General features: G+C 35.3%; 1 protein-coding gene across 1 annotated transcript in view; it reads left to right on the plus strand.

Annotated features, from left to right (window-relative positions):
* LOC144441309 (hemicentin-1-like) overlaps positions 1-20,045 on the plus strand; it is an 80,626-nt gene extending 60,581 nt beyond the window's left edge. The window contains exons 44-57 of the mRNA XM_078130866.1: positions 3,116-3,259; positions 3,888-4,025; positions 4,732-5,091; positions 5,804-5,866; positions 6,842-6,958; positions 7,773-7,907; positions 9,392-9,514; positions 10,015-10,143; positions 11,460-11,588; positions 12,192-12,413; positions 12,945-13,064; positions 14,396-14,525; positions 15,227-15,413; positions 17,431-20,045. Of these exons, the coding sequence (XP_077986992.1) occupies positions 3,116-3,259; positions 3,888-4,025; positions 4,732-5,091; positions 5,804-5,866; positions 6,842-6,958; positions 7,773-7,907; positions 9,392-9,514; positions 10,015-10,143; positions 11,460-11,588; positions 12,192-12,413; positions 12,945-13,064; positions 14,396-14,525; positions 15,227-15,413; positions 17,431-17,607 (2,174 nt within the window). The 3' untranslated portion in view covers positions 17,608-20,045. The remainder of the gene's footprint in view (positions 1-3,115; positions 3,260-3,887; positions 4,026-4,731; positions 5,092-5,803; positions 5,867-6,841; positions 6,959-7,772; positions 7,908-9,391; positions 9,515-10,014; positions 10,144-11,459; positions 11,589-12,191; positions 12,414-12,944; positions 13,065-14,395; positions 14,526-15,226; positions 15,414-17,430) is intronic.
* The last annotated feature ends 5,231 nt before the right edge of the window (positions 20,046-25,276 follow it).

Genomic DNA, 25,276 nt, shown 5'->3' on the forward strand with positions numbered 1-25,276 from the left:
CTACAATAGCACCTTTTTTCAGTGATATGGGTACGAAACATTCTACAGAAATTATTCCTGAAAGATTGATAATTGTACAGTTTGTACAGAAGTGGAGTAACCCAATACATAATATTTAAACAATAATGTACGCCCTCCCAGCCCATAATGGACTCAAGCAAACTTTGAACGACATAATGGGCGAGGCGACAGCCGAGCCCATTATGGAGTGCAAAGTTTGCTTGAGTCCATTATGGACTGGGAGGGCATACATTATTGTTATTATTTTATAGTTTTGCCGATTCCAGTGAATTTGTAGACCGAGAAACGCAAAACAACGTATACTATACACAGCGCTGAACATCGTCTGCCATGTTCGGCCCGGAAGCTGAATACTAATCATAGCGACACACGTGCGTACACGTACACACACATATACACTTCAATGAACTGCTGTGAAGACAAACTTGTTTCATGAATGCGTTGTATTTTTAACCCTTTGCGGCCGGCAGGCGCCTGAGGGCGTACTTCACCCTAGACTCCGTTGCAGCCGAGAGGCACCTAAAGGCGTATGTATGCAATGCAACCTTTGACTCGAACGTATGATGTCATTGTTCGTTATAGGGGGGTATTAGCAATTCAATTGCCTAGAAATTGCCGCCAAAAGTCCATTGATATGTATATTGCTGTTTATCATAACACGACGAAGAGGTCAACGGTCAAAATTCGTAGTTCACGGAAAATTTATCAATGAAAATCTAAATATGGCGACCGGTGTAAACAACGAACTGTCAGTGGGTGACGTGATCGCTGATATTTTTGATTCTTCATCTGATTCTGACTCAGAATTTGAGGGATTTACACCGTCTGACATAGAGGACGACGTACCATTAGCCAGGTTAGTTCGACGTTACTCAGATGACGAGGCAGAATTAGATATGTCACCCGATGACAGCGACTCCAGTAGTAGTAGTAGTAGTGATAGTAGTAGTGACGACGACTCGATCGACATAACTGACGTTGATGACTTTGAATTTAACGAAAATTCAGGAATAAATTTTGATTTCAATGATAAATCAGCGAAAGATGTTTTTGATTGTTTTTTCACTCCGGAACTTATGACCAAAATAGTAACTGAAACTAACCGCTACGCTGATCAATGTCGTCGTGATCCAAACAACCGGAAGTCTGCGTGGGAAGGTATATCCGTCGATCATCTTGAAGTGTTTTTAGGTCTAACTTTAGCGATGGGATTAGTTGACAAGAAGGGGTCGTTCAAGGAGTATTGGTCTGAATATTGGCTAACGCAGACCCCTGCTTTTGGAAAACATATGCCTCGTGACATGTACTGTCAAATCTTAAGATATCTTCACTTTGTTGACAATGAAGCACTACCCACTGATCGAAATGACCCTAACTATGATAAACTTCAGAAAATAAAACCTGTAATTGATGTCGTTGTCAGAAAGTTTAGAGAAGTGTATACTCCCGAGAGACAACTAGCTTTAGATGAGACCATGATCAAGTTTAAAGGAAGGTTAGGAATTAAACAGTATATAAAGAACAAACCCAATAAATGGGGGATCAAGGTGTTCAACCTGGCTGAATCTACCTCTGGCTATGTCCTGAATTTGAAGGTGTATCAAGGTCGTGAATCACAAGTACAAGTGCCTCCTGAAACGTCAGTAACTGATAATGTAGTCTTGACACTAACTACTCCATTTCATAATAAAGGTTATGAATTATATTGTGACAACTACTACACAGCCCCTGTCTTATTCAATAAATTGAAGGATAAGAAGATTTTAGCTTGTGGGACAGTTAGACCAAACAGGAAGGGCCTGCCAGTTGAAATGAAACCGAAAAGTCCAGTGGTAAAAAATCTTGCACGTGGGCAATTTATTTGTTGGCAGAAGGGAAGACAGAAAGCTATTGCTTGGAAGGACTCTAGAATAGTGAATGCCCTTACCACATTACCAGTCACTGCAGAGAGTGATACTGTACTAAGGGCAGTTAAGGTCAATGGTAGATGGGAGCAGCAGCAGGTAGATCGACCACTAGTTGTAGAAAGATACAATAAGTACATGGGGGGCGTTGATTTGGCCGACCAGCGCCTTTCAACTTATAAACGTCACATGAAGGGACTTACCTGGTACTTACAAATATTCTGGTATCTACTTGAAGTATGTGTAGTTAATGCATTCCTTCTTTACAAGAAAGCAAACCCACAAGCAAGATGTACTCAACGTAAGTTTCGTGGTAAGCTGATTGAGGAACTGATTGCAGGTCGTTCGTATGTGAAAAAGCCAGGGAGAAAACCCACAACCCAAAGTGATGACATTAGATTCGACAGAAATTTGCAGCATGCACCAGTCTTAACAGAAACAAAATCAAAATGTCAGATACATATGCACAGGAAAGATACTAAGTACATTTGTGGATCATGTAAAGTTAGAATGTGCCCAGTACCCTGCTTCCAACGATATCATTATATGACTGATTACCAGTACAATGATCCGGAGTGTGCAGGTAGAGATTTAGCTAGGAAAAGGAGGAAACTGTAGAGTAGGGTAATTGCAGGGAAAAAACAGAGTAGGGGTGAGTAAAATAAACTTTATTCATAGTTTTGGATGGATTTTATTTTAAAAAAGCAGTGAGTAAGAAGAATAATCAATAATATCATTTGCATAACAATGTGCTAATTTGCATAACAATACACTTTGGTACACTGTAACATGTTAACTTTACATAAACCACATTTAAGTTGGGTCAGTTGTCATAGAAACAAAGTCCTAAGCATATGAAAGTTATAATGTCTTGACAAGTAAGTCTCTAAAATTTATTCAGGCCCTAGGGGGTCCTATATAGGGCCACCTATACAGGAAGCAAAGGGTTAAACAGTGGAAATGACAATCATAAGTAACAACATACATTTCGAAAAAATACCTAGTCGTACGAAGAAACAGAACAAATAAGCTTGTATTGTTATGCTCGTTCCGGGGCCGCAATGCCCAATAATGGAGTACATTATCAGTAATAATGTACAGCGATGACGTCACAAAATTCACTGGAATTGGTAATGCTATAATATAATTGTAGATAAAATAAAGACTAAAGTATTTTGTGTACTTTTCAGCTGGTCCTAATGAAGTAGTGGGTAATGTGATAGGAGAAATCAATGATATTGATTTTGGAGTTTCACCGCTCGTTGCAAATATTACTACTGATGAAAGTTCCACCGTAGTTACAGCACAGATTTACAATGTACCTAGCTCTGTGGGTAAGTAAACACATGACATTGTTATAAAAGCAAAGTCCTCGTTGCAGCATTGGCACAACATATATGATATGTACAGCATGTGATCGTGATTTATCAAGTTTTCTTGCTCAGTTTTTTTTACAGGAAGGCTCCAGTCTAGTAATGTGTAGTTTCCAATAAAAGACTTGGGGAAGGAGTAGCTGGCTGTTCTTATAGAATTCAAAGTGTATATATATATTCATGCACGCTTGAGATCAGAGTGTGTTATGTTCAGCCACTTCTTACCATCATACAAGCATATAATTATGTAGAATGTAGTATGATGCCTTATTTGTACTTGATTTACAAGTCTACTGTCACGTACAGAGTATGAATAGCCTTTAAGTCAGGAAATTTCACTGAGCCCATTGCAACTTAAGATTACAATTTAGGTGTGAAAAACAGTTGTCTGGCAGAGCCATAGAAATAGTTGGTTCTGAACAAAAGAATGTTCCTATGTTATCCTTATGATGCCACTGATGAGATAACACTCATTTGATGACCCCTGAGATTGAAACATAGCCTTTTAGGATTGAGTTACCTTTGTACATGTAAGAAAAGTTTTGACAATTTTACAATGAATGAAACTTGGATTTTTTTGCACATATAGGTTTCTGGATGAGGAAGCTGATATCCCTGATAACACCTATCTATTGGACCACAGCCTTTGAAATAGGTGAAGCTGTTAATGGGTATACTTTGACCAAGGCTTATTTCGAGAGACAAACTCAAGTAGAATTTGCTACAGGTACACCTTTTACTAGTATTTATGTGCTAGACGTAAGATTTTTGCATGGGTTCATTTGCCAGGAACATAATTGTTTACTTGTATTCACTTGCCAGACACGTTAGCGTTTACTCAGTATGTTCATTGGACAGGAAAAGAACATTTGCATTAATTTGTATGATATTTTACATTACAAGCAAGTAATTGTACCAAATTTAAATATCATTATCATTAAAGATGATGGTACTTTTGAGACTGCATGATGTCTAACAAAATTGTTATGTGTAGGTCAAAGTTTAAAAAAGTGGGTTTTATTGTGATTCACCACAAAGTGTCACAAGAAATTGCTGGTTGGGAGTTAGGAATTTGATTAGTACACTTTGCCTATGCTGGTATGTAAAATTTCTATGCATGTTTCATGGTTAGCCAACAAGAGGTAGAATTCTAAACACAATGACAGACAAGGCTACCAAATTCCATCATAGAACTTCCAACATTACAGCGATTCATGGATGGCATCAAAGCAAAATGACTTGTTCACATCTTTACTATTACACATGATATAGATAGCAGAATATAGATAGATGTATGTAGATATGTTTTCTCAGTAGCACCCTTGTCCAGTTGCTGAATAGGCTTTGATAAGATTAAGTGTAGAAGTAGTGGCCTGTGTCATTTTTGTTCTATACACTGTCTCAGTAACTTTGACTCATTACCATGTCCACAGGTGAAATTCTAAAAATGGTACACGACGTAAGAGGTTTGGATGCTAACGGTAAGCTTCTAGTGGACGTCTTTATTAATGGAAATGTACCCAGGCTATCATCAGCAGTGGACATTTTGTTAAAGCCCTACACAGAAGACTATGTTCAGGTTGGAGCTGGAAAGATCTATGCCTATTCAACCAGGATGTTTACTACCAATGGACGCTCTCTGCCCTATGCATGGAATCACACAATCAACTATAACCCACAATATAGTAGAATGCCCTACCTAGTAGAGAAACTATATGCCACTGGGCTTGGAGTTGACTATGATCCTTTCAAAGAAGTATTGCAATATGAGATTGCTACATCTATTGCCAAAGGTATGGTTACAAAAGAATGTATGGGATAATGATATCTCAAGTTAGTCAAGTTATGATGGCAATGTCATTCTATTTTCATGAATGTTTGAATTGTTCAACTTTTGGACTAGAAATTAGAAAGTACTTCTTACAGGAGAAATGAAGTTGCCTCGATATTTCACTTATTGGACATGATGTTATTAGGCTAAGATAGACACAGTTCAACCATAGACTAACAATGACAGAAACACAACACACACAGGAGCAGAATCCTAATACCCAGTTACATTTAAAGTGATAAGCATTGTCATTCATTTATCGAGTACAGTGGAAAAAGGCTTCTGCTGAAAAACTTACTGATGGACTTGATGATTTTGATTGTTCACTTTCCAACTGATAAGCAGCATGGTAACGTGACTACTTCTACATCACCACTGTGTCACAGTGTGTGGCACTTCTATAATTGTTTCTTGTGTGTGTGTGCATGCGTGCGTGCGTTAGTGTGTGTGTGTGTGTGTGTGTGAAAACATGTCTCAGAGAAACACCAAGGCATCTTCATTTATCCTGTAAAAATTATTTGCATGGACTATAATCTTGAACTTCATACATTTAGATACATATTGAGTGCTTTAGCATTGAATTATCATTTTTCAGTTTGCAAATCTACAAAATTAAAATTTAGAACAAGCATTGTAAAAAACAATAATTGTCTTTTACCTTTCACTAAAATTAGGAGATCCCAGTAACCAGTGTCCAGAAGGATTTTACTTGGACTCATCTGGGCCTTATTGTGTTGGTAAGTATTGTAACAATTATGTCTGTATTTCTTTATACTATTTGTAATTCCAATAATATGCATTCAAATAGAAGGTATGGAGTTTTTGCCCTGATTATACTTTTTCATAACCATGCACAGCTAGTTGTATCATTGATATTGCAATGTTCAAAATGAGTCAAAATCAAAACAGATTGTATTATTTCACAACAATACACAGCTATATCGTTGGTCTTACATTGTTCAAAATAGCAGTCAAAACTTTCAGAATCACCAGTACTTTTCACATAGTGTTCTTAAAGTATGAGTATACAATTCTCCCAATATTCTTTCAGCCAGGAAATACCTGTGCCACTAGAGTTTTGTCACTACTTGTCTATGACTCATAGTGACAAGGCCCCTTATTTCACCTGTTTTTCTCTTGGCTGATTAAAGAAAACATTGCAGAATAATTTTGTAGTTACATGCTACCAAAATATAAGGATTCAGTAATCAACATCATCAAAATGTGGATGAGACTGATAGAATTCAACACTCCCAATCGGCTGAGATTGCATATCAGCTCATATGAGAAAAAGATTCCCCAAACGAGTGTGAGATGTTTCATATTAGACCACTTGTGGATTATTTTTCTCATTTCTCTTTATTCTGGCAAAAGTAAATTTAAATCAGTCGTGTGGTTCAGAGTATGGGGTCAAATCAGTCCCACAGTTCATGTCCCAATCTCTCAGACTGCCAGGATGTGATGAACACTTGTCCTGCAGTGCTAGACTGATGGGATAGAATTTTGGATTCAAACATTTGACTCTATGTGTCAATTATATCCCCAGGTCAATTTTGTTTTTTTTACTCATAATGTAAGGTTGTTGGTCTTTGCCTTTTACATACCTTCATTATTCATTTTATTAATATCTAAATTATTTATGTGTAATGGTAGTTGGCTCAGTTAGATAGTTGTCGTACAATATATTTGTTCAACTTTCATTTTTTCAACAGATCATGATGAATGCAGTCGTGGAGTATGTTCTCATGTTTGTCTTAATAAACCTGGTGGATTCACATGTTCCTGTCCGGATGGTATGATGTTGAACACTGATGGTCAAACATGTAAAGGTAATAGAAAGATTAAAGTTCCTTGGGTGTTCGATATACATGTCCAGATTTAAAAAAAAAATAATAATTGTCATAAGACCAAACAGGTGACTAACATCACTCTCAACACAGACCCCAAAACATACATACAATGAAAGTAAACATTAATGTACATATGGATGACTCATTTGTATTTGTTGACAAGCACCGTGCCATTCCAGGTTCCAACCACCTTGAATTAGATTATTTGCATTGAGTTTACTTGAGGGAAAGTCTTTCCTACATCATCTAAATTTCTGCTCAAAAGCAAAGGTTTGTCAAGGGCATTCCTGGTGACTGGCTAGGTTTTTATAGTGTGCAACCCATAAGTGTATTCATATGAATTGGACAACTGCCATACTGTAAACATTCATGATTCATCATTTCAAACTCTGTATGTCTGATATGCAGATTCATTCTCAGGAATTTATATAAATTAATAATAATAATAATAATAATAATAAACATTTATATAGCGCCATATATCCACGAGAGTGCTCATAGGCGCTTACATTTGAAATAAATCAAAAGCTACTGCAATTACAAGTATGGCTGTAAAAAAAATGGCAACGTTATAATGATTTAAAATGATTTAAAGAGTACATCTAAATTGACTAAATCTAAATAAATTAAATCAAGCTAAGTTACAGTTTGCTCATTACAGTATTTCAAAAGGATTTAATTTGGCCTGTAAACTTACATTGTGACATCAATTTTGTATTGTATTGCATTGTATTGTATTATATTGCATTGTATTGTATTGTAATGTATTGTATTGTATTGTATTGCATTGTAGATGTTGATGAGTGCCAATACAACAATGGTGGATGCTCAGATAGACATGAGTGTGTCAACACAGATGGTTCCTTTAGGTGTGTTGTTAACTGTGAAACAGGTTACAGAAGATCATCCACTGGAACAAATTGTGTTGGTATGTTAACAACTTTCCATTTTATCTTTTTGTCATGGCTTTTAATATTAATAATATTAATAACTTTATTACCACATAGAGATGCAAACATTTACAACAGAAATTGATGTAGTTTCACCGATAAACAATAAGTTACGAGGAAAATGCATATAGTAGGCAAGAATATATACTGTTCTAAAATTTAATGGTTGACACGAATTTAAAAAGCAGTGATATATTACGTAATATAAAATAAAGAACTGAAACATTATGCTCTGTTCAGTGAGTGTACATATGCCCTTAGGGTAAAACTCTTTCAACAATGGTTTGTCTTTGATTTACATACATACACCAAAGTAAAGCATTTTCTGTATCTACCACAATTGTTTATAACATCCATATCAAGTTTAAAAGTATACTGTTTCATTTGCTAATTGACCACATTAGAAAGGCCACATGCTGGGCTTGTAAATAAACCAATTGAAACAGTATACTTCTACACTTGATATGAATGCTATAAATGAGTGTAGCACATAGAGAAAGTGCTTTACTTTAGTGTTACTGGTTGTAAAATGAATGCTATAAATGAGTGTAGCACATAGAGAAAGTGCTTTACTTCAGTGTTACTGGTTGTAAAATGAATGCTATAAATGAGTGTGGCACATAGAGAAAGTGCTTTACTTCAGTGTTACTGGTTGTAAAATGAATGCTATAAATGAGTGTGGCACAGAGAAAAAGTGCTTTACTTCAGTGTTACTCATTGTAAATGCTCTATCATAACTGACCCTGAAGGCAAGTGATTCAAACATTATGTGTGAAGGTCCACAGAGATTCATTAACTTGATTTCATGATTTATATAGAGGTTATTTTATCACGAGCAGGAAACGTTACGTAGTCCATATATTTTGTCTAGACTTGATTAACTTCTTGAGTGGAATGATGTTTTCGCTAGGTATTAATGGCGTCACATGATTATTGACCAATGCTTCGAATTGATGACCTGATCAAAGAAGTCAATCAAGTTTAGAATGAATATTTGGACAAGGTAACATATCCTGCCTGAGATAACATAACTGCAATAATATTGTGTGAAGGGTTCAAACATAATCATTTTTACATGTTATTGCTGCCACATTTACATTTTGGCATTGGTATTTCAGTTGAATTTACATTTTGAAAACAAGCTGTCCCTAAAATCTATGAAAACTAGACAGGATGAGATAATAATTGTGAAAAGGCAAATAAAATTCATCTTTCTTTTTTAACTTACACTACCCATAAACACATTTAGAGGTCACCCACTGTATTGCTAAGCTGTTCACAAAACAAAATACAAACATATGAATCTGACTAATTTGAATTAATATACTGTACCTGCAGCTTTTGTCTTTCGAAATCATATCTTTCCATCAAAGGTGTTTATTTTTTTCAAATTCATAAAGACTTCTGTAATACATTACAATGTAGTGTTGATGTTATTCATCATTTTTCTGTTACTCTGCAGATATCAATGAGTGCAGAGTGCTACGTAATCTGTGTGAGCACCATTGCTTAAATACAATGGGTAGCTACAGATGTTCATGTCAGCGTGGATACAATGTCATTGGCACACAAGGCAGATGTATAGGTAAGTATAATGTACTGTAATGGTATGTGTGTGTATGTATGTATGTGTGTATGTATGTATGTATGTATGTATGTATGTATGTATGTATGTATGTATGTATGTATGTATGTATGTATGTATGTGTGTTTATGTATGTATGTATGTATGTATGTATGTATGTATGTATGTATGTATGTATGTATGTATGTATGTGTGTTTATGTATGTATGTATGTATGTATGTATGTATGTATGTATGTATGTATGTATGTATGTATGTATGTATGTATGTATGTATGTATGTAGTGTATGTATGTATGTAGTGTGTGTGTTGGGTATGTATCTATGTATGTATCTATGTGAAAACTACTTACAGTTATTTTAAGTGTTAAGAAATATAATTATATAATATGGATATCCTAATTCCTAGTGTCAGAAAAGATATGTTTGTCATGAGATGTTACACAACCCATTATTTTTTTCAAGTATTTACAAATTGTTTCCTCACTGTAATCAATTCAGATATCAATGAATGCGAAGGCAGAAATCCATGTCCAAGCGATAAAGAATGTGAGAATACACCTGGTGGCTTCAATTGTATAAATACCTGTGATGCTGGATTCAGAAGGGCTCCAAATGGAACTTGTGTGGGTAAGTCAGTCAGTCAGACAGTAAATGGAACCTGTGTGGGTAAGTCAGCCAGTCAGACAGGCAGTCTGTCTGTCTGCAATGGAACCTGTGTGGATAAGTCAGTTAGTCAGTCAGTAAATGAAACCTGTGTGGGTAAGTCAGTCAGTCTGCTATGTTCGAAATATGAGTCAAACATTCAAAATTGCCATTATCCCCCCCCCCCTGATTTTTCTTTGATATTACTGGCAGTGGTATAATTATGTTATTCTCCAATATTTTCCTTCATTCAATCGGAAAATACTCCTGACCTAAGGGTTATCACTACTTGCCTAGAGACTTGTGGTGACAAAGGTCCCTTAGGTCACGTGCATTTTCCTTGGCTGAATGAAGAAAAATATTGGGGAATAACATCTAAATATACAAACATATAAATGTACCAAAAGAATATATATAATTACATGACTATGGGAATGATATAATATGCTAGTAGCCTTTATTACGTGCACAGATATTATGTACAGGTGATAACTTGCATTACTGCAGCGTAATACCAGAAACATTGTATCCTGTATGGAAATGAGCATTGGCCATTTCCTGTACATGAAACCATCTCAACAGAAATTTGTGATTTTTATTAAAAATGGATCGTTTGGATACAATATTTAATAATAAAAGTACCCCGGCCATGTCTGTGTCATTGTAGGTTCTCAGGTAGGGGTATTTTCTGCTTGATTTTCACTCACTATTATATAAACTCATGAAAGCACAGCCACAGAGAACACTGCAAGCACTTACATAAATATCAGAGTATGCCAGTCTTACACTATCACATCACACACTTCTGATCTACAGTCAGCATGGAACAATTGTATTGCAATGTATATAAATCCATTCTGCAAGAGACAGACACATACAACAATTGTATTGCAATGTATATAAATCCATTCTGCAAGAGACAGACACATACAACAATTGTATTGCAATGTATATAAATCCATTCTGCAAGAGACAGACACATACAACAATTGTATTGCAATGTATATAAATCCATTCTGCAAGAGACAGACACATACAACAATTGTATTGCAATGTATATAAATCCATTCTGCAAGAGACAGACACATACAACAATTGTATTGCAATGTATATAAATCCATTCTGCAAGAGACAGACACATACAACAATTGTATTGCCATGTATATAAATCCATTCTGCAAGAGACAGACACATACAACAATTGTATTGCAATGTATATAAATCCATTAAGTATTTTGTCCAATTTTATGTTGTTTGTGTGACATCATAGTTGATTAATTTTGTCTACTTTGTCCTAATAGATATTGATGAATGCAGACAGAGACAAAACCAGTGCAGTTATAATCAGATGTGTCAAAATACATATGGTGGATATTCCTGTCTATGTCCTCGGGGATACAGATCAGATGGAATAGGAAAACCATGCCTCGGTAAGTTGTTAACAAAAAGTATTACAATTATACCATGCTGATACATGGAACAATTGTATTGCAATCTATATAGATCCATTCTACAAGAGACAGACACATACAACAATTGTATTGCAATCTATATAAATCCATTCTGCAAGAGACAGACACATACAACAATTGTATTGCAATGTATATAAATCCATTCTGCAAGAGACAGACACATACAACAATTGTATTGCAATGTATATAAATCCATTCTGCAAGAGACAGACACATGCAACAATTGTATTGCAATGTATATAAATCCATTCTGCAAGAGACAGACACATGCAACAATTGTATTAGTGTATATAAATCACCCTCTGCAAGAGACAGACACATACAACAATTGCATTACAATGTATATAAATCCATTCTTCAAGAGACAGACACATGCAACAATTGTATTACAATGTATATGAATTACCCTCTGTAAGAGACAGGCAGAACAACATTAAATGTATCTGTTCTGACTTTAGTTCCTGCACAGCTTGCTTTCTTCTGCTCTACAACCATCAACAATAGCACTAGTATAGTATTCTCTAACAGATTTTGTTCCTGTGTTGTTTTTTGTCTCTGCAGATATCAATGAGTGTCGTCAAAGCTCTCATGTGTGTAGATACCAATGTAGGAATCTACGTGGTACATATGAATGTATTTGTCGGCCAGGAGAGACACGTCTTTCCAATAGGAAAGGTTGTGCAGGAATTGAGTGGGGAGGTAGCAATGAGGTTCTTAGACTTGAAGGATCTTTAAAAGGTGCCTGTGACAAAGGAAAAGAATTTGTCGATGGCCAATGTAGAGGTAGGTATTAGATTCTTTAATGTCTTCTGCTGTGAACCTATAATGAATTGTTTATTTCTCACACTATTGTAACACAACAGGCCTTGTTATGATGCTCTTAAGGAGCTCATGAAAGAAAAAAGAGAAGAAAAAAGCATACTTAATTGTGTTTGTGCTGAATACCCAGAAATACCATATTGGCTGGCAGAAGTCACATTTACTTATTTATTTAGTTATTTATTTAGTTATTTATTTTATCTTTTTTTGCCGGAAATTGCTCCCAGTGATTTCTCTTCATACAGACATATACACAATCACACATATCTAAAGAAATCCATTCAGATTTGGGACTATGTGACAAGTCTTTGTCGCACACTCCATATCTAAGTTGCTGTGGAACTATCATGGCTTTCCAAGTCAAGTCCACAGGCTATTGCACTTGCAGGCTATATTTATTTTATATTTTATTGTTGTACACTTCCTGGTCACAGAGGTATATCATAAAGATATGTTGTAATGTATTGTCAAACTCTTTATTTCCATATATTTTAGACATTGATGAATGTCAGAGACCGGGTACATGTCAACATGAATGTGTCAACACAGATGGCAGCTACTATTGTACATGTCCTACTGGTTATAAACTATCACGCGATGGTAGAATCTGTCAAGGTGAGTTCAAATCAAACAACTGTAATCTCCCTTGTCATAGCCTCAACCCGTTCTAACCCATCATTCTGTACAAATATTATATTGCGTCATTTTTGCGTAGTGATACTAGTCGGAAGATGAGTGTCACTATATGGAGATGGCATGATCAAAGGATGAGATGATGTTGGGTAATGAATTTTACCATATGCCTGTGCCTAGGAATTCAATGAGAAAACATCGAAAATTCAAAGATAATACACTAAATGATTCAGCCAGCTGCTGCTGCGTCAAGCTGCCTGTACATATGTAATGTGTAAAATCACTAATTACCTTTCCATCAGATCTGAGTAGCTTTTCGTATGATTCATACTATTTACTAGTCTGTATTCAGACACAGATTATATTTTGTCGTATTCCGAAAAAAAAAAAATTCTGAAATGTGTTTTATTTAAATACTAATTGTGTGCACATATATAATCTATAACATACAATCTAGTAGTCAGCATGTACAATGCACATACAGAACACAAGTTACTCACTAAGGACTCAAACACATAAAATATAATCTAGCATCTGTATTATCTCCTCAAATGCCCTTTAGTGGTTAACCTGGCATCTGAGTTAGACATTCCAAAAACGATGGTGCTCATGAATATTCATAGAAATGAAAGTCCGGTGGATTAGAACAGTCATCTCAACTTCATGGAACGTCCAACGCACACCATGTTTAATTCTATTAATTTCAGCGACAACAGTATTAACGCTAACAACTGTTCCTTTATAAAGAAGTTACTGAAAAATAGTGATACAGCAAACATTGGTGGTCAGATATATATTTTACTTATCTGTAATTGTGCTTATCCCAATATATTTGACTGGCATTGTTTCTTATGTTTTTAAATGGGGGATTTTTGAAAAACAATTTTTGATCTTTTTTTCTTTTGGAAATAATTGATACTTGACTCCATTTCATGTAGTGGTGGTGGTGGTGGTGGTAGTAGTAGTAGTAATAGTAGTAGTTGTAGTAGTAGCAGTAGTAGTGGTGGTGGTGGTGGTGGTGGTGGTGGTGGTGGTAGTAATAGTAGTAGTTGTACTAGCAGTAGTAGTGGTGGTGGTGGTGGTAGTAATAGTAGTAGTTGTAGTAGTAGTAGTAGTAGTAGTAGTAGTAGTAGTAGTAGTAGTAGTAGTAGTAGTAGTAGTAGTAATAGTCACTTCAAAAATTAGATTCCAATAAGCTAACTTTAGAGTACTACATCTGTAATTTCAATCATGGATATTGACTGACTCTACAACATTCATATTTTGTTAGTGTATGTAAAAAAATCATGACATGAATATTTTTTACTCTTTAGATATCGATGAATGTTTGGAACAGAGTGTAAATTGTAATGGACCTAACAAAATGTGTTTCAACAAGAGAGGCAGCTATGAGTGTATTGATACTCCTTGTCCACCAGAATATACAAGACAAGAAAGTTCTGGGTATGATGACATTTTCTGTAATGAATTCTTCAGATTTGCAGCGGTTAATTCTGTGTTTAATACTCAACTTGTAGTTTTTTTGTGTATAAACAAATACCCCCTTTAGAGAGGGTCGAGTTGTGACAAACTGTCTCATATTTACTATTAATTATATCATCACAAAGCCATGTTTTTCTAGTTCTAACCCATATATTTTGACAGTGCTGGTAACCCACTGGAGAAGAAGGGCTCTGCGGTCCTCTTGAAATATTTAGATTTTGAAATGCTTAGATTTGTGAAGATATTGTACACAGAATCTATAGAAGTGAAAAATTCTATTATGTATTAACCTAACTTTTTCGTTTGTCTTTTACTTTATATGTCAATATTTTCAATGAATGTCTGTTTGGTATGTATTAGATTTCTCTAATGAGTGCTTAGAAATTGATGAGTTTAAGTTGTGACTCAAATATGTTGCCTTCACACAGGTGATTCAATAGTGTTCAGGGTGTGCTAGCCTATGATTAGGTAATTCTATCTAGCGAAACAGTTCTTTTTTTTCTTTTTCTTTTAAACATTCCAGCTGCAGTGTTTTAAAAGAGTGTTATTTTACACTTGATATGACAAGCTATAAACAATTGTTGAAAAGCTTTAATTTGATGGTATGGGTCAAATTATGAAAACAGATTATTTATGCTATGTATCTTTGGCCATGCACACAGGTACTGCATCAAAGATTGCCCATATCCTAAATTCCTATGCGGTAACCCAGAATTCCTAGAGTATAGAACAGTGGCATTGCCATATGGCATTGCAGGACACCAAGATCTCGTACGTTTGGTCACATTCACTCAGGATGGACGCATACATCCAAGATCATACTACAAAATCATTGACAATACATCAGGGGTGAGTATTAAAAAAAATTAAAGAAGAAACTCCATTGTATTTCTTCAAAACTAATGTAAAGAATGAAAATGTCTCATAAGGAAAGTGTTACTAAATAAACTTATATAGATGTTATCCAATTTAGTACTGAAATGCTGGTCAAAGAAGAATCACTATAGCAGGGTCAAACACATTGATGCTAGATTCACCTAGACAGTACAATTCAAATATTATTTAATGAAACTTCCTATTTTTCCATTGTGTCTTGAGTGCACTGTTGATTTTTATATTGTGCTTAAATGTAGATAAAGACCTTTCTGCTGTACATTTTAGTACGTATGCAAAATTTTAGGCAAATTATTTGAAACAGGAAGTCTATTTTCAGTCTTTGGTTTTCAGATAAATATATAATTCTAGGCCAACTATTGGGAAGCAGGAATTTCATTTACTGCTATATATAATTCAGAGCATATTGCAACAATAGATAAAGTCTATCCATTTTGCTGGGATGCTATTGTCATTGTTTTCCTAGAAATATTTGTGTAGAAAGACCTCTGTCATATCATCTCATAGTGTTAATAGACATTATGACATGTAGCATATCACATAATAGGTCCCTAGTTGCCCGTCATCCACGTTGTCATGTTCAAGTTCATCTGTTTAGACTATACCCAAAAAATAGTTTCCCTGTGTCCATTCATTACATGATATCGTATAGAAAAGCTACAGGAAAGGAGTTGCTTGCAAATTGCACCTAGTAATGTAGAAGCTTCATGGTAAAGCCAATCATAAATTTGCAGAGTTTTACTCCATTCGTAAAATTGGCACGTTCTGTCTCTATCTATCTTCTATTTGCTTTTCTCAAGTTTGTTATACTACTAATTTATAATCAGCCTTCTAAAAACATTTAACACAACTACTCTGTCAATATAAAGACAGCAAAGTTTATTGTTTCAAGCTACTTCTTGATCTAAATTTTCATAAATGACAATCATTTAATTGTGTCGAGTTTCGAAAGATATATTCATAAATCATCTGAAGTGATAGAGTGAGATCGAACCTGCTATCTGTTTCTGTGTGGCTGCATGTATCATACATCAGCACAGGCATTCATTTTGTTATCATTTATGCAAACTGACTTTTGATTCAGTATTCTCCAGTGTATTGTGTAATGTCACGGGTTTTCATCTGCTTTCATATGGGCTGTCGGTGAAACTGTTTACAAAGCTATCATCACAACTGGAGAATTAATAGTTGATGTAAATATTAGATACTTAATTAACAGTATGGTAATCTTGAATTAAATTAATATTAACATTTCAGGGTTTGTAGTAAAAATTGTAACCTTGGTAAATTAACATATATAGATTTACAACAGCTTAAATTGTAAAGTATTTAATTCAATCGTTGGTACTGTATGTAATGTAATATAAATGTGGTTAAAGGTAAGTTTGGTTTAACAGAATGATCTATAGATCGACAAGACCTGGCTGTACCTTTGAGTCATTTCAAGAATATGTCATTGGTCCAAATATAGACATGTGACATAAATGTGATTGACATGAACAAACCCAATTGATGAAAAAAGCACATTGGTCCATGTTATACTTGTATTACTTCAATAAAGCAATGAAACAACCTTCTATAAGTAAATATTAGTCCATAAGATACATGTCATGCCACACCTATCAGCCATCACCCATTAGAAGGCATGATTAGGGCTATATAAATCAACACCATGTATCTTACAGTCTAAGTAAATAAATATGTAACAAAAGCAAAACAGCCAGGTCTTGCCATTCACTGTTAATGGTAGTTGCTCTTAAATATTGCTATGTTAATGGAACAGCCAACTATTATAGATTCCTATCACGACCTGTTCCTGCCTGTTTATAATAATTATAATAACCTCACCTTTGACCTCATTTCCATCTCATCTCATCTACATGGTGTTGTCTTTCTTTCTCTCTCTCTCTGTCTCCTCCATTAAACTCGATTTTAACAGAGATGTGGTTGTACCTGTGACTGTTCTAACCAGGTTCCATTCAACATTCGAACTGAGCACAACAAGGGAGTAGTCTACACTATGGAGCCACTGAGGGATGCCAAGACTTATCAAATGCAAGTACAAGCTACTGGATACAATGAACGACAGAGAGTTGAATATCAGACCACATTTGTCATATTTATTTCAGTTTCAGTTTATCCATACTAAAATTGTTTGATTTTTGTGAATGTATGTCTGTGTACATGTTTTGGTGAGGAAGGTATTGAAGCAAGAAATTGATACCTGATTTATACCCCATTTTACGAATAGAAATTTGAGGGTGCCTACCATGTGCCTATGGCAATAGCTTTAATGAAAGGTTGTGTATTAGCTGTTCGTAGGAAGTTATTTTTTGTCCATCAGAGGAACATAAGTTTATCAGTCAAATTGAATACATCGTACATTGTATATCTTTCTGAAGTTTAAAAGTATGTTGCAAGGCAAGTGTACCAAAGCTCCTTCTCAAAATGAAACTTTTGATTCAAGGACAAATAATCTAAGATTTGTGTTAAACATATCTATCAATTTATCATAGATCAATTGTGGTATCCAACTATGGAACAATATTCCTATTTTGTGAGATAACGTTGATTTCATTCACACTGCCATTTGATGGTGTTAATGTGCAAACTATGAATTGAAATTGTAACTGTTCTAAAATTGTCTGCGGTGGAATAAACATGTGGAATGTTGTTCCTTATTTGGGGAAAGGACATTGATCAAGGGATATCCTGCCCAACAACTGTAGTTAATGCATTCATCAAAGGGAGATCCTGCCCAACAACTGTAGTTAATGCATTCATCAAAGGGAGATCCTGCCCAACAACTGTAGTTAATGCATGCATCAAAGGGAGATCCTGCCCAACAACTGTAGTTAATGCATTCATCAAAGGGATATCCTGCCCAACAACTGTAGTTAATGCATTCATCAAAGGGAGATCCTGCCCAACAACTGTAGTTATACATTGGTCAAAGGGAGATCCTGCCCAACAACTGTAGTTATACATTCATCAAAGGGAGATCCTGCCCAACAACTGTAGTTAATGCATTCATCAAAGGGAGATCCTGCCCAACAACTGTAGTTATACATTGGTCAAAGGGAGATCCTGCCCAACAACTGTAGTTATACATTCATCAAAGGGAGATCCTGCCCAACAACTGTAGTTATACATTGGTCAAAGGGAGATCCTGCCCAACAACTGTAGTTATACATTCATCAAAAGGAGATCCTGCCCAACAACTGTAGTTATACATTCATCAAAGGGAGATCCTGCCCAACAACTGTAGTTAATGCATTCATCAAAGGGATATCCTGCCCAACAACTGTAGTTATACATTCATCAAAGGGAGATCCTGCCCAACAACTGTAGTTATACATTGGTCAAAGGGAGATCCTGCCCAACAACTGTAGTTAATGCAGTGATTAGATATCCATTTGTAAAAGATGGTATTTTGAGTGAGCCTCCTGTAATTTGGCATTAACACAAACTAAAAACAAAAAACAAATAATCTTATTTATGTTGCATTGCAGTGTCTTGCCTGTGTTTAATGCAAAATTTTGTAGTGGTTATTTTATTCATTTATGCACTGTGAAGTAAGTACCAAAATATTGACAAATTAAGTGGTGTTTGTTTTTTGTAGGCTAAAATTGTTTTACGTTTTTCTCTCTATTTTACTTATGATTAATTTTCATATGAATTTCATGCAATACTAAAAAATAATACAATGTTTGTTACAGATATTTTTATGGCATGAGACCACATGATATTCTTTTATGCATAATTTAGCATATTTTGCTGCAGAACAAAGCAACCATGTATACAGTTTTATTATGACATAATTAGGCACATACTATGCAAAGTGGTGGTTCAATTTGACTGCAATGCAATATATACAGCATTCCTTCAAATATTGCGCTATTTATTGCATTTTAATCTATGTCCAATTTGTCTATGTCAAGTGAAATACATTTGATAGGATTTTTAGCCTGAAATCAAAGAAGAACAATTTTAACATATGCTGCTTACAAGAAAATTTAGGCATTAGTTGTCGAAACAAGCCACATAATTGTATTAGTACTTACTGTCCATTTAAATATTTTTAGGACCAAAGTAGATTTTTTAAATTTTGATTTTCTTTAAAACAATTCATAAACAAATATTTGCTATTGCAAAATTCTTGATGGGTGACTTTCCATCAATCTTTGAAATAAAAAATCAGCCATGTTATTTTGTCGATATTTAATACCATCACTTAGGTGTGTTTTAGATGACTTTAGAATAATAATTATAATCATGTACATCTACTACTTGTCTTTTCTTATTATTTGCATATAAAAAAGTGAATGTGAGGCAAGAAATATTATGATTTCAAAGATATTACAAAAGTAATCTTGATATCAGAAATTATTTTAAAAACTATGAAAATTGCAAAAGATATCTATTTTCATTGGCAGATTACAGTTTTATTAACATTACAGAAGTTGCTATATTTTAATGGAGATTCTTTCTAGAGTTTTATTTTAGTAAAATTTCTATATTAATAGTGATCATGAACGTATTGTAATTGCAAAATATCAACAATAAACAGTCACATATTGTCTGTGAGTATTGGTTTTGGTTCTGTGGGTTATTTGTTTAATATTACCAAGGAAAGCAAGCTGTTGGCAAACTAAGATTAACACAAACTGAAACTAATGTTGTTGCATGCAGTAGATTACACAAGTGAGTGTAAGTGCAATCTGATTAAAATCCGATGTAGTGTACACATCGTATTTTCTTTTTGGCTGTTATGTTTACTGTCTTTTGTGCTTTTGTGAGCACTCATTATACACAATACCATAGGTTTTCCTGAACCCGATCTCGTACTTATGAGTTGTCAACCAGACTCTGTCTTACAATATAACACTCAATATTTGAAATTGAAAGAAAGAGAACCACCAAACAATAATGATAACATCGTTGTCTGCCCTCTGTGTTTGTGCTCTCTTTGAACAGTGCACTCAGAGGTACTGTACCCGTATGTTCCAATGCATTGCACATTTTCATTGGTTGAGTGAATTCACTGAGCGATCTCGCATGGCTCGGGAAAACCTATGGTATTGTGTCATGTATGTAACGAGCACTCACAAATGAACAAACAACAGTAAAGGTAACAGTCAAAAAGAAATCACGATGTGTACACTACATAGGATTTTAATCAGATTGGGTGATAGTGGTGCCTTGGTTATGTGGATAAAATCACCCTGTAATCCAAATAATGGAAAAAGTTGTTGAAGTTCTTGAGAATGAACACTAGTAGATCATAGTAGTTTATTGAAATATAACAATGCATATGTCTTCCCATAGATTGAGAAAAACTGAAGAAAACCTTGCTATCAGAGATGCCACCATACTGTGAGTGTAATTACATCACAGATTGATTGCTTAAACATACTGCAATAATAGCTTTGGTTTGTGTATTTGTTAGTTAGCCAATACTTGACTTGCGATTGTTGTATGTTTGATTCATTCATTGTATGGGATGTGTCAGCATATGTACACAGACATTTCTTACTTGTCTGTGGTATATATAAGTGTGTGTATTTGTGTGTAATAATTAGTCCCCTGAGGGGGGTGGAGAAAGAAACAATCTCGAGTGCAAGTGCCTCACTATTGCTATTTGTTTCTGAATGGCTATAGTCATTGGGCAAGATTTGAACCATGATATAGTCTTGCTGCTAGACGTTCGGGCTTTCTTTGGATGCTATAACTATAAGCGAACGAAGTTTGCATGTGAGGGCTTGCCCGAACAGTCTAGCGAATGTCATTTTCAGACCGGACTTTCCATTGAGATTACGGTAAACGATGGGTTGGGCCATATATGCATATATATACTTTAATATATTAAATCTCTGCATGCAGGTGTTGACAAACACATTTATGTCATTACTATGTCTTATCAGTTTATGGTAATTGTGTTTGATGAGTGTGTAGACGTTGTCATTCACACATTTTAGTTAACGCATTGGTGGTTATTTTACAAGCCCCTCCTTAAGATGAATATGCATGAAAATTTAGCTATTGTCCTCTGTTTGTGCTTGTCGCTAATACGGTTCTCTGATTGGCAGTTATTTATATCCTGATGACATTCGCTAGACCTCGGATGTTCCATCCTCGATAGCGTTGTTCGTCTGTGTGTCATATTTTATCGGAAGAACATCCGAGGGCTAGCTGATAGACTAACCATGATAGTGCCCCAGTCAATTCAGCTGTTTAATAGGGAACCTGGTAGGATAGTGGTTGCCAAATGAATGCTTTAATCCTATGCACTTACAGAGGCTGCAATGGATTAATAATACTCCCCATGGAGTTGAAGTATAAGGGGACTGTTGTGCCGTTATATAATCAGTGCCTTAGGTAACAATTGTAAAACACTTTGAGCAGTGTGCGAAAGTGCTACAGAAATCTAACATTATAGGATTTAAAATAGTCCACAACAGGCAACACCCATATTTGTCATAAAATCCAAAGAAGGGCTTTAAAGATAAAAGTGCAAAATCATTCTTACCAATGCTGAAGTGTCAGTATCACCAAACATTTCCCATAGACAGTCACAGAAAACATGAATTGTAAATAACATAAACAAGGCGAATTGGGTTTTAAATATGACCTTTAATGAACCCATATGCAATAATTAAAGAAATCATTAATTTGACTTTGTAAGTTCATTACTCTATAACAGCTATTAGTAAAATATTTGTAGTAGTGTATCTAAATAGTACAGAGATGAAAGGGTTAATACTTTGGTTCTGTCCTTGTTTGTGCCAGGTGTAAACAACAATGAATATCTCAATGTACATGTCAAATTTGGAATATTGGGATTCACATTGTAATGTCGTTTACTAGCAATATCAATTGACCATCCTGCTTACACTTATTTAATTCTTACAAAGTCGAAACATGTTCTATTATGATCGCATGGTGAAGTGTAATGGGATTTGTAATAAATACTTAGAGCAGCATTTGTGAGATTCACTGAAGACAAAAGTCAAGAATTGTCAGGTTTCTTTAATTTTATAACATCAGGTAAGCAGCTACTTACATAATTTTACATACCTAACAAGTTGGGTGAATTTTCATGCATAAACGCTTAGAATTCCCCCCAAAAAAATAAATAAATAAAAATAAAAAAATAAAACCACCAACTAAGTCTTATTTCTCATACCGGCGATCATCGTTGAGCAACTGCTCCACAAATGACAATTGATGTATCTGTTAAATGAAAAAAGACTAGAGAATCTTCATGTGACTGTATATCAATAACTACTAACATATAGTGTAACACGACACCACTAGTCATGTATTTGTATAATGTTTGACCAAAATGTCTAAACTGTAAGTCATTGCAATTCGATGCCAGTAGTAAACTGAGTTGCTTGTCTAAGCTCAGACCTTGGTAGTCAGAGGTTGTTATAGATACTCCGTTGAAATTTTCTACAGCGTGTCTTTGTCATTCTCTAACTCTTTGCGACAAGCCCACCACAGCTACCCACGTGCATTTTGACATAACGGTAAACAATACGACAAACCAAGTAAAGCTCTGCGATTACTTGAACCTGTATCGTCTTCAGACTCCCTGGTAAGTTGACCAACGTCTCTGGTTAAATCACACGAGTAATTTAATTTGCAGAGCACGCTCCTTGAGCCTCGCTTCAACCATTTACAGTAAGGTGTACAGTCTTGTAGAGCCGCGTTGTACCACCTCCGTGTCATTCTGTCACCCGTTTTTAATTCCAACGATGTTTCTGCAGTATCGACTGGTTCACTTCGCTTCCAGCTAGAACAGTACCGACCACACGGCTTCGCTCCTTGGTGAAGAAGGCGCAGTTGCCGCTGTCGCAACTTGCTGCTTCTACATTTAGAATCGCAGCCGAATTTATCTCGCTTCAGTTTACTTTCCATAACTTCTTCTGGGGCTCCTTGATCCAGAAAGTCCGAAAGTTGCTTAGTTTTGTCACCCAAAGTCTCAGAATGTGCAGAGAAGATGCAAAATAAACAAACTAAACCAAGAATCAACGATATATTCCAAGAGGTCCACATTGTGTTTTAACCTACAACAACAAGAAAGAAGGATACAATGTTAAGTACTATAAATTGAGCATGCAAGTTGGCATATATATGAATCCGAATATCTACATTTACCATGGAATATTTCATCCTGAACACAAACTAAATTTATCGAAGATATCACATTCTACTGGTCTCTGTAGGTAGCAGTGTGATATTGTTCATTGTATTACGAGCTTTCACAATGGAAGTACTATTGTTTGAGGTACTGTCACATGCTATATTATAAGTACATATACGTCATTTAATAAAAGAGAGTTCCGCCAGAAATTATAGGTTCAATAATAAGACTGTAAAAGTGTACGGTATAAGAGGTGACTGGTATTGCTGTATTGATACCCAACAGTAAACAGTACGCTCAAAAATATCCTGAACTAATTATCAACTTCGACGACATGGTGCGCACGGGAGCTACGCTTTGTCGTCTCCACTTTGATGTTATATGATTTATTTCACACAATTTCATATTATTAATATTATAATTATATTAACAACAAATACACAAAATAGGTTTGCATGTCTCAGTGTCAATGATCTTTTCGTCATGGTTAACTTACAACAACTCTGGTCTACCCATTGACCTTTTGACTAACTTGTCTAGTGCTCTAACTTGATAACGTATGACTGACTCTCGCCCGTCAACCACTGATCTAAATCTGTACCCTAGTATTAAATTGCTAGTGTTCTTTGATACCAACATTCTTACAGATAGCAATCAAGATTTGAGTGACTATCACTTGTGATATGATGGGTAAAATATACACTGAATTTTTGTTTACAGTTCAGAGCCGATGTCGTTCTATGACATCTTTTGAGACAATCAATATGCAACATCGGCGTAAAAAAAAAGCAATTTACATGTTACAGAAGAACACACTTGTGGAAGTTCAACATAGACAATAGAAGGGGCAGCGAACAAAACAGTTTATATTGACCCCCTGGTAGGTACACCTGGCAGGTACTAGATGTAAGATATAAACCAATGAAAAGACTCCTTTTTCAAACAGAATACGTATACATTATTCCACGGCCAGCACGTGTCAAACACTTGCTTAACGTCGACGAGCTCCACCGTGCACCCCAGCCAGGTACTAGGTTTCCATGGTCAACTTGGTATTTGATGTTATCAGCGAGCGAGCAAGACAAGGATTAGTCGTGTGCCATCGTCTATAAATCGAAGACTTGTATCACGTAAGTACACGTCTCGTGTTCAAAACCATTCCTCTGTAATACTTTCAATACGATGCTTAGAATAGAACTGACCGACAGTTCGCCCCGTATGTTTTATCATTCTTTCTGTGCAAAGAAAGAATTCAGGTACACTTTTACAAAGCGCACAATATTTGGACAAAGTGATTTTCTTCCCTTACTGTTATTGCTAATATGATATTAGTGAAACTCTGATACTGTCTCATCTCTTATTAACTTTTCCTAAATATTACATCTAGCTAGATGGGTAGATCTAGCTCCATCAATACCTGAAATGTGTTCGAAAACTAAGCTTACAGATTCATAACTCACTAGTACTGACAATTCATTTCAAAAGAATCCCAAAATTTTCAGTAAAATTCAGTGACAAGGGACATATTTATTAGGTCAGGATGGAAGTTGGTCAACTACGGAAGATTTGTTTTCAGGGACAGTTTCTTTACATTGCATTGAGCTAATTAAATCGGATAACATTGTCTTTAACAGTCCGAGGGTGATTGACATTGACCGAATGGTTTTTG

The sequence above is a fragment of the Glandiceps talaboti genome, chromosome 10 (assembly GCF_964340395.1).
Source record: "Glandiceps talaboti chromosome 10, keGlaTala1.1, whole genome shotgun sequence".
Classification (NCBI taxonomy): Eukaryota; Metazoa; Hemichordata; class Enteropneusta; family Spengelidae; genus Glandiceps; species Glandiceps talaboti.